This window comes from Planococcus citri, chromosome 4 (genome assembly GCF_950023065.1).
Source record: "Planococcus citri chromosome 4, ihPlaCitr1.1, whole genome shotgun sequence".
Classification (NCBI taxonomy): Eukaryota; Metazoa; Arthropoda; class Insecta; order Hemiptera; family Pseudococcidae; genus Planococcus; species Planococcus citri.
In genome coordinates this window covers 65,870,768-65,886,284 of record NC_088680.1, presented here as the reverse complement: position 1 = coordinate 65,886,284, position 15,517 = coordinate 65,870,768, and the positions used below count along the sequence as shown (strand labels likewise).

The window sequence follows — 15,517 nt, the reverse complement described above, 5'->3', positions numbered from 1 at the left end:
TTCAATGATGGAAAACAAAATCCATTTCGACATATCACACGTCATTATGGTCAAATTTTGAATTTTTGACCCCCCCCCACCCCATACCCCTACCAAAAAAAATATTGTCAAATTCGTATTCTGCGACCCCAAAAACATATAGGAGGACATAATTTTACAATTATTTTTAGGTTTATTGTAAGTTTTTGAATTACGCCCGTTTTGAGGGTGCTCACAGCCCACTGTGCATTGTGCCATCTTGCCTCACTAGGTACCTATATTCTACCTAATGATCACTGATATAAAGTGAGAGCATGGCACGTGACAAGATGGCGAAACTATGTAGAAATTGAAGCAACGAAGATATGTACATTTAAACAAAGAGGTTTCTAAAAACAGAATTAAAAATTAGGCACAAGTGGGAATTGCGGGAACGAGGGATGGCTGATTGAGCGGCTAGTGATGGTCTTGCTATTGGCTTTCACTTAGGTGGGTACCTGCTGCTTAGGATCGTATGGGTCCTTTTATTGTACTTTAGGATCAACCAGACCTGAACCATTTGTGAGAAATAAACTCGGTTGGATTTAAAATCAATGCGTCGGAATCTAATGTTTTTATGTCATCGTTGATCTGAAATCGGATGAATAAATGTTAAACACTCGTAAACACTCAAATTTATATTCACTGATTTTACAGATGCCTACTCATATAATTATTATTAATTTTACTTACACTTTTCTTCAAAAAATCAAGTTCTGACAAAGTTTTGGCGAAGTCGTCGGCGGATAGGCCTCGGTAAGTTTTAGGAAATCCTATCCGAATGACTATGGTCGGTAAATTCAGTTCATTCATTTTTGAAAATGGTGTATTATCGAGTTTACTCTGATTTATAATGAAATTTTCTAGTATGGCGCACTTTTTGGTGTTGAATTCCGAATTTTGTTGTATTTTCTAAAATACATAACGCAAACATAAGAATATTCAATCTACTAGCCCACAAAATATAGTAGGGGTACCATGTCGGTCTATCGTTTCAAAATCGCAAAAGAGTGGCATCGGAAAGATATAAAATTTTTGTGATATTCCTTCAAAAGGAGACCATTTCCCGACCCCGAAACCACCATTACATTTTTGAGATCGAATTGCAAAACCGATCCAGGGGTTCCCAAAGTTGTGAAAATTGAGCACCTCCGTTGTAATCTGTTTTGGCCAATAAATCCTAACCCAAGGGGGGTAGAGGGGTGCTCGTGGTCTCAAATAACTCGTATTGGATCACTCTTGAAATATCTGCCCATGATTGTTCTCATTTAGTGATACCCAACATTTCAGTGGTTCCCAAAGTTGAATTTTTGTATTCCAAGTTTTTGAAGTCACGCATTCAAACGAATATTGTCAGTAAATGAATTTTGCAATCAAAAAATGTTTCAGATAAAAAATTTGCAACATTTTATGACGATTTCAAAAATGTGTAATTTTTCCTTAGCATTGATAGGGACCGAGGTGAGGGGGCTGGAACGTCAAAAAACGTGATCTAACAAAGTTGCATCCAACCTGAATTTGAATTTCTCACGAGGTTTTACCGTTGAACTGTTCTCTTCAGTTGCACTCAAGATTGTTCTCGATACACGCAACCACAATCCACTCCCCCACGCCTCACCCCCCTCGCTGGAGCTTCAATAACTACATACTAAAAGTGCCCTCCCTGAAATAGCTTCACTTATGAGGTTATGTTGCTGAAGTGTCAACTCCAAATGAACTTAAGAAACCTCTCGATGCACTTGGCCATGATATCCCCCCTCCTTCTGTTACTGCTCCATTATCAATAAAAGTACATTTTTGAACTTGAAAGTTGTAATATTTTTACAACAAAATTATTCTATGAAATAAAATGAAAAAAGAAAAACAATAATATTATAGGATAGGATTAGGGGTTGGAATACTGAAATAAAATATAGGTACATGTGTAGTGACAAGACAATCAGGCCTTTTTTGTATTTCCTTCTTTAGAGGACGCTAAATCGTAAATTGAAGTTGCAATTCCCCAATTTTCATAACCCTGCCTGGTGGCTGGCACTGTTTTGAGAAAAAAATCAAGGAGGTACCTAAAAAATATTTTTGGAAGTACATAATTATAAGCTTTTTGAAATGAAAAATTTTGGTCACTTTTTTTTGCTCTTCCGGTAATAACATTCCATAATTCGAAATTCTCAGTGTGGCAAACTTTATAAATTTTGTATTTGGATAATTTTGACCTAAAAAAATTCAAAATTTTTTGAAAAAGTTACCAGAATTTTTTTTTATTCTTTCATTTTTTTTAGTTTTGTTTGGCAATTTTTCGATATTTTCGAAATTTCCTTTTGGGAAAACTTCTACACTGCATCCCTCCACCGCACTCCCTCACAAAATAGGCTCCGGTGGAACTGGTGACAATATTTTATTCCACTCACTTCACCTCAAAAATGAAAGATGGATGAGATGTCTTTAAAAATAGAATTTTTAATCAATTTCAATTTTTTTTTTCAAACTTTATTCTGCAACTCAAAAATTGAAAATTGAAATACGATTTAGCGTCCTCTAAAGAAGGAAATACAAGAAAGGCCTGATTGTCTTGTCACTACACATGTACCTAGGACCTACCAGTATATTTTATTTCAGTATTCCAACCCCTAATCCTATCCTATAATATTATTGTTTTTCTTTTTTCATTTTATTTCATAGAATAATTTTGTTGTAAAAATATTACAACTTTCAAGTTCAAAAATGTACTTTTATTGATAATGGAGCAGTAACAGAAGGAGGGGGGATATCATGGCCAAGTGCATCGAGAGGTTTCTTAAGTTCATTTGGAGTTGACACTTCAGCAACATAACCTCATAAGTGAAGCTATTTCAGGGAGGGCACTTTTAGTATGTAGTTATTGAAGCTCTAGCGAGGGGGGTGAGGCGTGGGGGAGTGGATTGTGGTTGCGTGTATCGAGAACAATCTTGAGTGCAACTGAAGAGAACAGTTCAACGGTAAAACCTCGTGAGAAATTCAAATTCAGGTTGGATGCAACTTTGTTAGATCACGTTTTTTGACGTTCCAGCCCCCTCACCTCGGTCCCTATCAATGCTAAGGAAAAAAATTACACATTTTTGAAATCGTCATAAAATGTTGCAAATTTTTTATCTGAAACATTTTTTGATTGCAAAATTCATTTACTGACAATATTCGTTTGAATGCGTGACTTCAAAAACTTGGAATACAAAAATTCAACTTTGGGAACCACTGAAATGTTGGGTATCACTAAATGAGAACAATCATGGGCAGATATTTCAAGAGTGATCCAATACGAGTTATTTGAGACCACGAGCACCCCTCTACCCCCCTTGGGTTAGGATTTATTGGCCAAAACAGATTACAACGGAGGTGCTCAATTTTCACAACTTTGGGAACTCCTGGATCGGTTTTGCAATTCGATCTCAAAAATGTAATGGTGGTTTCGGGGTCGGGAAATGGTCTCCTTTTGAAGGAATATCACAAAAATTTTATATCTTTCTGATGCCATTGTTTTGATAATTTTCGCTTTGGTACCCCTACTAATATTCTTTTCCCAAAAAAATACTTACCTTTGTAAATTTATCCAAAGTCAATAATTCACCTTGTTCCACTCCTTTCTTAATATTCCTGATAATTATGTAAAATTTGGTTGGGTAAGGATCAGGAGGTGTTAAAGGTGTTTGAACACTCGTTGATGGAGCATCTGAAAACACAGTCGAGTAAAAGCCATGCCAAGAATAGATAATAAGAAAAGGAACAAACTAATGTTAAGTACACGTAGCGTTCTCATTGCTGAGTATATTTTTGTAAAATAATGCGTATTTGTAGTGAAGTATAACGTAGTACATGTAAACCTACCCTCAGTTCCAACAAATATGGCCTGTAATAGGACACTGCATATGAGTTGTCTGCGTTCGTTAATCAGTCCAGCTACTATTTTGCATACTTGTGGTATGATGTCTGGCGTCGGATCTGCGATACCAGGCAATTCATGTGCGAATTTTTCAGACATTTCTTCGTGTATAAAGTACATTTCGTTTGCGAATTTCTCGATTGTGATCGCATTTTCTTTCAAGAAACGTCGCAAATCATCGAAAATGGGTTCTTGAGCGAAGTTTAGAGCTAATACCCACTTGATAAACCGATTAATATCAAGATCACTCAACCAGAGCGGGAAATCTCTTTCCGCTTCTACAATCCAGTCGCGTAATTTAATCCTATAAACAGCTTTGAGATTTGAACGCTGTAAAAAAAATTCACTAGGTTGATGATTAGGGGTAAAGTCGCGGTTTGGGTGGTAAGATACACAATATTTACTCAAGTGTACTTGATGAGTGAAAAACTTGTTTGTGTGGTTCCTTTCAGTTGCGTTACAATTTTTCTACTATATGTACCTCCTACCTACTACCTACGTCATGTTTGAGACAATTTTATTTTCACTTAAAAAAATTAATTTCTTCGTATAATGTAAGGCAAAAATCAAAGATCTTTTTAAATTGAAAATTCTATTCAATTTGTCTTGTATTTTCAACTTTTTGGATGAAATTTTCTGTTTTGATTGCAAAAGTAGGCCTACTGAATAATGATAGATTAAGCCAAGGGTTTAATTTAGATTTAGATTCAAATATGTACAAATTCAGAAAATCACTTGCCATCAAAAAAGCTCAAACATTTGCGTTACATTTTTCAAAATGCCGAACAAAATACCAAGGTCATACGATTTTTTCAATTTTTTTGAAATTTCGACTTTCATTGTGGGCCCCAGGGGACTCGTATCAAAAAAGTAAGCTGAACTTCGAAATCAGCACCTTTAAAAATCCAACAAACCATAGGACACACAAATTTCTCATTTTTTTTTTGAAATTTGTGGCCTCATTGTGAGTGTGAGCTTCAGAGAGGACTCATATCAAAATAGTAAGCTGAAATTCGAAATCAGCGCCTCTAAAAACCCAACAGACCACAGGTCACTCGATTTTTTCAATTTTTTTGAAACTTAGGGCCTCATTGGGGGTCCTAGGGGACTTGTATCGAAAAAATGAGTTGAAATTCGAAATCAGCACCTCCAAAAACCCAACAAACCATCGGTCATACAAATTTTTCAATTTTTTCAAAATTTGGGGGCTCTTTGTGGGGCTTTTAGGAGGCTTTTATCAAAAAAGTGAGTCGAAATTCGAAGTCAGCGCTATCGAAAATGTAACAAACGACATGTCACATGACCGGTTTTTTTTTGTAAAATTTTGAATAATTCGGAGGGTTAGGTGCTTGTTGACTCAAGAGAGACCCCAGATTAGAATCTATCGCCATTTTTCGATTTGAGTGGGGGTGAATATCTATAATTTGGGCACAAAACTTTGTTATATCTAAACATAATTTTTCGAGCCTATAGATCACGAATCTAATGTCAATTTTCTGATAGGAAAAATGGGGGGGGGGGGGGGGTGAAAAAGAAATACGAAATTTGATTATTGTAATGCGTGGGTGGGGGGAATAATAAGGGATGAATGGGGGTGTGATAGGTCCACATGTATGTTTTGGAGCCTGTAGATTGCGAATCTAACCTTATTTTTTCGATTAGGATCAAAGTGGAGGGGCGGGGGTGGGGATGAAAGTAGAAATTTGGCCATGTACCGAGTGATATGTCTACATGTGGGTTTTCGAACCCGTAGATCACGAATCTGGTATTATTTTTTCGATTGGGGTGAAAGTGGAGAGGTGGGGTGGGGGTAAAAGTATAAAACTTGGACATGTGTCGAGTGATATGTCTACATGTAGGTTTTCGAACCCGCAGATTACGAATCTGGTATTATTTTTTCGATTGAGATGAAAGTGGAGGGGTGGGGTGGGGGTAAAAGTAGAAATTTGGTCATGTACCGAATATGTCTACATGTGGGGTTTCGATCCAGTAGATCACGAATCTGGTATTATTTTTGCGATTGGGGTGGAAGCAAATTTTTTAAGGATGTTTTTCTTTACATGCCATAGTACCCCAAGGATGTAATATTTCCCGCTGATCTAGTTTGTTTTTTTTTTTTTTTTTTTTTTTAAGAAGAACTTTTACCTCAAAAATGGCAGAAAAATGAGTTTTTTTTGTGATGAGCATGGTAGAAACTAAAATATTTTTGAAAAAATGGAATCAACGATTTTTGTATTAAAAAATGTCCATATTTTGATATAAACCCATAAAGTTTTGAAAAAAATTAAAATCGACACAATTTACAGCATTTTGAAGTTAGCAGTTTTTTTTTGACTAATTTGAGGTACCTCAATTCATTCATTTCTGTAGGCAAGCAAAATAATGGAAAAGTGTTTGAAATCACAGAAAGGGACGTGGAATTCTAATGTAGAAAACTTTTTGAGACTTGTTCAATCTGAGGATTTTTTGAATTTATGGCCTCTACTTTTTCATTTTGGACCACTGTGCGGCTTTTTTACATCTCTGGTACCTAAGTGATAAATACCCAACTGCACAATTTAACTCGTAGGTATTTATACCTATGGTTTTAGAAACCACGATTTCGTTCGGTTTGTGAATTTATCATCAGCAATGACGAGAGAAACAAAATATATGGTACCTAGGTACGTTTGAATTTATAACAATTTAGTTTACTTACAAGTTCTTGTTCTATATCTTCCCTTTTACGTTGTTCTTTGCTAGCTTTCTCCTCAAGCAATGAAATCTTAGAATTTAAACCGCTTCTTACAGAAATGAGATGTTCCCGCATTACTTGGTGCAGATCTGATTTCGTTACTAGCAGTTTGAGTACCTCCAGGTCCTCCTAAAAAATAAAAATCAGTAGATAACCAATGTAGAATGTACATACCTATGTACATAATACATATTATGCACCAATGCAGATTAAATCATTTCCATAAACATACTTCCTCTAACTTCAGATTGGCACATCGGCCGAAGACACGCCACCAGTCTGATAAGAGATGTGCCATCAATAGATGAGAAAAAAGCTTGACATTCATGTTCTGGAAAAGTGGAAAATATAAAAGTAGTATAGAGAATCAAATTCAAACACAGCTGGCGCATGATTTGGTCGCGAAGATTGTTGTATTTTTGCTGCAGTTTTACTGCCAGTTATTGTGATAGTAACTGGGACAAGTAACTGCCTGTTATCTTAAGGCTGCTTAAAATGCACTTAAAATGCATTAATTAGTAACTGAACAACTGAACCATGTTATTTTAGTCAAAAGAGGATAAACACGATAAAACCATTCTCAATCAATCTGTCCCTGTCCCCAAAAAATTTTGTGCCCTGAGCTGGGCTCGATTCCTGCAACTGTTATTCACTACGCTACATTTGCGGGTATATATACGTTATTAAATATAGGTACCGAAGTGAAGACATTTTTTGGACTTGAAAAAAAAAGTAATTTTGATGGAGAGTTTCAATAAATAATGCCATTTTGTCCAATTTGAAATCATGAAAAAATGCTGAAGTCTAAAGTACTTAATATAGGTATACTTATATGGATTAACCTCACGTACCTATAAACAAATTTTGGAACAACAAATTTGCACGCTTGATCACAGGAATACAAACCCGCGACCGCAAACGGAATTATAACTTCTAGGTTTTTTTTTGGTTTATATGCGAAAGTATGTAACTTATGTAGGTACATCACGTACCTATCTATGATCTGTTCTACTTCTACATATGTAAGTAGTTGAAGAACATAGCGATCAAACTGAAAATTTCTGTTTGTTAATGAGCTATTCACGAAACCTAAAGAAGATAAGATACCTAAGTAGGTATTTAATAGTTAATAACGCCAGACTGATCAGACTATAATCCATAGTTACACGAAAAAGTGCTCTAGAAGTTGATTTTGTATTTTTTTTTCGGGGACCAAAAAAATGCGCTGCCAAAATGAAGGTACTACCTGCCCCGTTCAGAAAAGTGCACTTTTGAAATTTTCACCCCGCACAACGAGGGGGTGGGCCCTCAAAAAGGTGATTTTGGGGACATGGTCGGGACCGAAAAAACTCGAAGGGGTTGTGTTGGGGGACTTCTACCGATGCTAAATATGTAATTTTTTTTCGTGAAACCATGCACAACTGCATTCTATGGCACTTTGAATGCGATTTTTATGCATTTTTGGTCATTTTTGATGGTAAAATGGCTCTTATGTCCAGGATATGGCTGGGGACCGAACGATTCTTGGACGTTTGTTAGACGGGGCTATTTGAAGCCCAACTGCGCAAAAACGGCGAAAAAATACGATCACAACGCGATTTTATGACCACTAATAGGCTTGTTACCACTCCCCCACCCACAGAATTAAATAATGCATTGTCTATTCGATAATATCGATGCGACCCATCAGAATGGTATAAAATTTCGCGCTGAACTCAAAAATCGCGATCATTTTTAATTCTGACTCCCCCCGGTGGAGTTTTGCCCCCTAAACTGAATATAACGATGATATTAAATAAAAATTTGCGCATTACACGTCAATACTGAGGATTTATGTGAACACAATCAGAATGATTCTCATATTCGTTGCTTGGGAATATTTTTGCTTCAAAAGTTTTCATTCAATCTCCACCCTAGAGCTCCTCCCTCTTAAAGACTATGTTTGAACATGGATTTGAAAACTTGATCATGATTGGGCCCGGGGTTTTTTCGAGGTGCTGAGTTCATTGCCGGAATCGGTTTCCCACCAAACTCAAGCCATCCGGCTGAAATTCAAAGTTTTTGACAAAAATGCGAATTTTTCAAGAATCAAATTAAAGCAAAAGAGTCGGGAATGGGTTCCCAGGGGGTTATCGGGGTCGAGGAATCCATTGCGATGACCGGTAGCCTGCTACAGTGCGATGGGAAGCCTGTGGGGCGGTTTTGCACAATGAAAAGTACCAAAAACCCCACTTATGGGCATCGCCCGTGAAAATGAACGTCATATTCGAAATCAGCGACCCAAAATTAGTCCAAAACCGTTGCTTCCCGAGTGCAAAGTCGCAAGTCGCGCGGCACCCACAAAAATTGCAAATTGGAAGGTCTATACCTTGCAGTGTGCATGAATGAAAGGTCCGCGCGAGTTTGCGATTTGAAATTTGAAGATAGTGCATCCGGGGGTTCTTTCGGACGACGAATTCAATGCCGCAAACCGCAGCTCATGAAACCTCTTTGTTCTCGTGCAAACTGGGTTTGAATTCATAGAAAACTGAAATTTCAAGTATTTGATGAAAATGTCAATTTCTCAGGAATCGAATTCCAGCGAATGAGTCGGGAATGGGATCCTGGGGGGTTTTCGGGGTCGAGGAATTCATTGCGATGATCGGTAGCCTGCTACAGTGCGATGGGGAGCCTGTGGGGTGGTTTTGCACAATGAAAAGTACCAAAAACCCCACTTATGGGCATCGCCCGAGAAAATGAACGTCATATTCGAAATCAGCGACCCAAAATTAGTCCAAAATCGTCTTTGTCGTGGACCAGTAGCTCACTTTTATCCATTCCATTTTGGATTCCACCATTGTCTACTAGGGAGTAGGCAGAAGGGGACAAAAAAAAACCTGGATAAAATGTCGCCCAAACGAGCTGAAAATTTGGGCCCGGGGGTTTTTCGAGGTGCTGAGTTCATTGCCGGCATCGGTTTCCCACCAAACTCAAGCCATCCGGCTGAAATTCAAAGTTTTTGACAAAAATGTGAATTTTTCAAGAATCGAATTAAAGCAAAAGAGTCGGGAATGGGTTCCCAGGGGGTTATCGGGGTCGAGGAATCCATTGCGATGACCGGTAGCCTGCTACAGTGCGATGGGAAGCCTGTGGGGCGGTTTTGCACAATGAAAAGTACCAAAAACCCCACTTATGGGCATCGCCCGTGAAAATGAACGTCATATTCGAAATCAGCGACCCAAAATTAGTCCAACACCGTTGCTTCCCGAGTGCAAAGTCGCAAGTCGCGCGGTACCCACAAAAATTGCAAATTGGAAGGTCTATACCTTGCAGTGTGCATGAATGAAAGGTCCGCGCGAGTTTGCGATTTGAAATTTGAAGATAGTGCATCCGGGGGTTCTTTCGGACGACGAATTCAATGCCGCAAACCGCAGCTCATGAAACCTCTTTGTTCTCGTGCAAACTGGGTTTGAATTCATAGAAAACTGAAATTTCAAGTATTTGATGAAAATGTCAATTTCTCAGTAATCGAATTCCAGCGAATGAGTCGGGAATGGGATCCTGGGGGGTTTTCGGGGTCGAGGAATTCATTGCGATGATCGGTAGCCTGCTACAGTGCGATGGGAAGCCTGTGGGGTGGTTTTGCACAATGAAAAGTACCAAAAACCCCACTTATGGGCATCGCCCGAGAAAATGAACGTCATATTCGAAATCAGCGACCCAAAATTAGTCCAAAATCGTCTTTGTCGTGGACCAGTAGCTCACTTTTATCCATTCCATTTTGGATTCCACCATTGTCTACTAGGGAGTAGGCAGAAGGGGACAAAAAAAAACCTGGATAAAATGTCGCCCAAACGAGCTGAAAATTTGGGCCCGGGGGTTTTTCGAGGTGCTGAGTTCATTGCCGGCATCGGTTTCCCACCAAACTCAAGCCATCCGGCTGAAATTCAAAGTTTTTGACAAAAATGTGAATTTTTCAAGAATCAAATTAAAGCAAAAGAGTCGGGAATGGGTTCCCAGGGGGTTATCGGGGTCGAGGAATCCATTGCGATGACCAGTAGCCTGCTACAGTGCGATGGGAAGCCTGTGGGGCGGTTTTGCACAATGAAAAGTACCAAAAACCCCACTTATGGGCATCGCCCGTGAAAATGAACGTCATATTCGAAATCAGCGACCCAAAATTAGTCCAACACCGTTGCTTCCCGAGTGCAAAGTCGCAAGTCGCGCGGTACCCACAAAAATTGCAAATTGGAAGGTCTATACCTTGCAGTGTGCATGAATGAAAGGTCCGCGCGAGTTTGCGATTTGAAATTTGAAGATAGTGCATCCGGGGGTTCTTTCGGACGACGAATTCAATGCCGCAAACCGCAGCTCATGAAACCTCTTTGTTCTCATGCAAACTGGGTTTGAATTCACAGAAAACTGAAATTTCAAGTATTTGATGAAAATGTTAATTTCTCAGGAATCGAATTCCAGCGAATGAGTCGGGAATGGGTTCCTGGGGGTTTTCGGGGTCGAGGAATTCATTGCGATGATCGGTAGCCTGCTACAGTGCGATGGGAAGCCTGTGGGGTGGTTTTGCACAATGAAAAGTACCAAAAACCCCACTTATGGGCATCGCCCGAGAAAATGAACGTCATATTCGAAATCAGCGACCCAAAATTAGTCCAAAATCGTCTTTGTCGTGGACCAGTAGCTCACTTTTATCCATTCCATTTTGGATTCTACCATTGCCTACTAGGGAGTAGGCAGAAGGGGGCAAAAAAAAACCTGGATAAAATGTCGCCCAAACGAGCTGAAAATTTGGGCCCGGGGGTTTTTCGAGGTGCTGAGTTCATTGCCGGCATCAGTTTCCCACCAAACTCAAGCCATCCGGCTGAAATTCAAAGTTTTTGACAAAAATGTGAATTTTTCAAGAATCGAATCAAAGCAAAAGAGTCGGGAATGGGTTCCCAGGGGGTTATCGGGGTCGAGGAATTCATTGCGATGATCGGTAGCCTGCTACAGTGCGATGGGAAGCCTGTGGGGTGGTTTTGCACAATGAAAAGTACCAAAAACCCCACTTATGGGCATCGCCCGAGAAAATGAACGTCATATTCGAAATCAGCGACCCAAAATTAGTCCAAAATCGTCTTTGTCGTGGACCAGTAGCTCACTTTTATCCATTCCATTTTGGATTCCACCATTGCCTACTAGGGAGTAGGCAGAAGGGGACAAAAAAAAACCTGGATAAAATGTCGCCCAAACGAGCTGAAAATTTGGGCCCGGGGGTTTTTCGAGGTGCTGAGTTCATTGCCGGCATCGGTTTCCCACCAAACTCAAGCCATCCGGCTGAAATTCAAAGTTTTTGACAAAAATGTGAATTTTTCAAGAATCGAATTAAAGCAAAAGAGTCGGGAATGGGTTCCCATGGGGGTTATCGGCGTCGAGGAATCCATTGCGATGACCGGTAGCCTGCTACAGTGCGATGGGAAGCCTGTGGGGCGGTTTTGCACAATGAAAAGTACCAAAAACCCCACTTATGGGCATCGCCCGTGAAAATGAACGTCATATTCGAAATCAGCGACCCAAAATTAGTCCAAAACCGTTGCTTTCCGAGTGCAAAGTCGCAAGTCGCGCGGCACCCACGAAAATTGCAAATTGGAAGGTCTATACCTTGCAGTGTGCATGAATGAAAGGTCCGCGCGAGTTCGCGATTTGAAATTTGAAGATAGTGCATCCGGGGGTTCTTTCGGACGACGAATTCAATGCCGCAAACCGCAGCTCATGAAACCTCTTTGTTCTCGTGCAAACTGGGTTTGAATTCATAGAAAACTGAAATTTCAAGTATTTGATGAAAATGTCAATTTCTCAGGAATCGAATTCCAGCGAATGAGTCGGGAATGGGATCCTGGGGGGTTTTCGGGGTCGAGGAATTCATTGCGATGATCGGTAGCCTGCTACAGTGCGATGGGAAGCCTGTGGGGTGGTTTTGCACAATGAAAAGTACCAAAAACCCCACTTATGGGCATCGCCCGAGAAAATGAACGTCATATTCGAAATCAGCGACCCAAAATTAGTCCAAAATCGTCTTTGTCGTGGACCAGTAGCTCACTTTTATCCATTCCATTTTGGATTCTACCATTGCCTACTAGGGAGTAGGCAGAAGGGGGCAAAAAAAAACCTGGATAAAATGTCGCCCAAACGAGCTGAAAATTCGGGCCCGGGGGTTTTTCGAGGTGCTGAGTTCATTGCCGGCATCGGTTTCCCACCAAACTCAAGCCATCCGGCTGAAATTCAAAGTTTTTGACAAAAATATGAATTTTTCAAGAATCGAATCAAAGCAAAAGAGTCGGGAATGGGTTCCCAGGGGGTTATCGGGGTCGAGGAATTCATTGCGATGATCGGTAGCCTGCTACAGTGCGATGGGAAGCCTGTGGGGTGGTTTTGCACAATGAAAAGTACCAAAAACCTCACTTATGGGCATCGCCCGAGAAAATGAACGTCATATTCGAAATCAGCGACCCAAAATTAGTCCAAAATCGTCTTTGTCGTGGACCAGTAGCTCACTTTTATCCATTCCATTTTGGATTCTACCATTGCCTACTAGGGAGTAGGCAGAAGGGGGCAAAAAAAAACCTGGATAAAATGTCGCCCAAACGAGCTGAAAATTCGGGCCCGGGGGTTTTTCGAGGTGCTGAGTTCATTGCCCGCATCGGTTTCCCACCAAACTCAAGCCATCCGGCTGAAATTCAAAGTTTTTGACAAAAATGTGAATTTTTCAAGAATCGAATTAAAGCAAAAGAGTAGGGAATGGGTTCCCAGGGGGTTATCGGGGTCGAGGAATCCATTGCGATGACCGGTAGCCTGCTACAGTGCGATGGGAAGCCTGTGGGGCGGATTTGCACAATGAATAGTACCAAAAACCCCACTTATGGGCATCGCCCGTGAAAATGAACGTCATATTCGAAATCAGCGACCCAAAATTAGTCCAAAATCGTCTTTGTTGTGGACCAGTTGCTCACTTTTATCCATTCCATTTTGGATTCCACCATTGTCTACTAGGGAGTAGGCAGAAGGGGACAAAAAAAAAACCTGGATAAAATGTCGCCCAAACGAGCTGAAAATTCGGGTCCGGGGGTTTTTGAGGTGCTGAGTTCATTGCCGGCATCGGTTTCCCACCAAACTCAAGCCATCCGGCTGAAATTCAAAGTTTTTGACAAAAATGTGAATTTTTCAAGAATCGAATTAAAGCAAAAGAGTCGGGAATGGGTTCCCAGGGGGTTATCGGGGTCGAGGAATCCATTGCGATGACCGGTAGCCTGCTACAGTGCGATGGGAAGCCTGTGGGGCGGATTTGCACAATGAATAGTACCAAAAACCCCACTTATGGGCATCGCCCGTGAAAATGAACGTCATATTCGAAATCAGCGACCCAAAATTAGTCCAAAATCGTCTTTGTCGTGGACCAGTAGCTCACTTTTATCCATTCCATTTTGGATTCTACCATTGCCTACTAGGGAGTAGGCAGAAGGGGGCAAAAAAAAACCTGGATAAAATGTCGCCCAAACGATCTGAAAATTTGGGCCCGGGGGTTTTTCGAGGTGCTGAGTTCATTGCCGGCATCGGTTTCCCACCAAACTCAAGCCATCCGGCTGAAATTCAAGGTTTTTGACAAAAATGTGAATTTTTCAAGAATCGAATCAAAGCAAAAGAGTCGGGAATGGGTTCCCAGGGGGTTATCGGGGTCGAGGAATTCATTGCGATGATCGGTAGCCTGCTACAGTGCGATGGGAAGCCTGTGGGGTGGTTTTGCACAATGAAAAGTACCAAAAACCCCACTTATGGGCATCGCCCGAGAAAATGAACGTCATATTCGAAATCAGCGACCCAAAATTAGTCCAAAATCGTCTTTGTCGTGGACCAGTAGCTCACTTTTATCCATTCCATTTTGGATTCCACCATTGTCTACTAGGGAGTAGGCAGAAGGGGACAAAAAAAAACCTGGATAAAATGTCGCCCAAACGAGCTGAAAATTTGGGCCCGGGGGTTTTTCGAGGTGCTGAGTTCATTGCCGGCATCGGTTTTCCACCAAACTCAAGCCATCCGGCTGAAATTCAAAGTTTTTGACAAAAATGTGAATTTTTCAAGAATCGAATCAAAGCAAAAGAGTCGGGAATGGGTTCCCAGGGGGTTATCGGGGTCGAGGAATCCATTGCGATGACCGGTAGCCTGCTACAGTGCGATGGGAAGCCTGTGGGGCGGATTTGCACAATGAATAGTACCAAAAACCCCACTTATGGGCATCGCCCGTGAAAATGAACGTCATATTCGAAATCAGCGACCCAAAATTAGTCCAAAATCGTCTTTGTCGTGGACCAGTAGCTCACTTTTATCCATTCCATTTTGGATTCCACCATTGCCTACTAGGGAGTAGGCAGAAGGGGACAAAAAAAAACCTGGATAAAATGTCGCCCAAACGATCTGAAAATTCGGGCCCGGGGGTTTTCGAGGTGCTGAGTTCATTGCCGGCATCGGTTTCCCACCAAACTCGAGCCATCCGGCTGAAATTCAAAATTTGAAAATGGTGCATCCGGGGGTTTTTTGGGACGACGAATTCAATTTCAAAAGTGCACTTTTCTGAATGGGACAGGTAGTACCTTCATTTTGGCAGCGCATTTTTTTGGTCCCCGAAAAAAAAATACAAAATCAACTTCTAGAGCACTTTTGGCGATTTACTAACATCATTACTCTATAAGCACTTGGTTAATTTGCTGAAATTCCTCATCACTCAACAGTAATGTGCCGATATTACTACCTTAATTGTAATTGATTCTAAGTCTAAAATTGTCCAATAAAACTTACCAAAATTACCTTATTAAGTAGTAATTTAC

At 40.5% G+C, this 15,517-nt stretch overlaps 1 protein-coding gene across 1 annotated transcript; it reads right to left on the bottom strand.

Annotated features, from left to right (window-relative positions):
* Nucleotides 1-156: 156 nt before the first annotated feature.
* LOC135844502 (uncharacterized) lies at nt 157-7,703 on the bottom strand. The gene is made up of 7 exons (XM_065362721.1): nt 7,517-7,703; nt 6,898-6,996; nt 6,630-6,794; nt 3,877-4,261; nt 3,588-3,721; nt 712-930; nt 157-609 (listed from the first exon to the last, which is right to left on the bottom strand). Exons 2-7 carry the CDS (start codon nt 6,991-6,993, stop codon nt 520-522), a joined length of 1,089 nt encoding a protein of 362 aa, XP_065218793.1. The 5' UTR covers nt 6,994-6,996; nt 7,517-7,703; the 3' UTR covers nt 157-519.
* Nucleotides 7,704-15,517: the final 7,814 nt, after the last annotated feature.

Bases quoted from the DNA above. Each gene is read 5' to 3' on its own strand.
- LOC135844502 (XM_065362721.1), bottom strand. From the start codon at position 6,993: ATGAATGTCAAGCTTTTTTCTCATCTATTGATGGCACATCTCTTATCA. The intron at 4,262-6,629 runs GTAAGTAAACTA...TTTTTTTTACAG, and splicing joins AAGATATAGAACAAGAACTT to CGTTCAAATCTCAAAGCTGT. The intron at 931-3,587 runs GTAAGTATTTTT...TATGTATTTTAG, and splicing joins CTTTGGATAAATTTACAAAG to AAAATACAACAAAATTCGGA.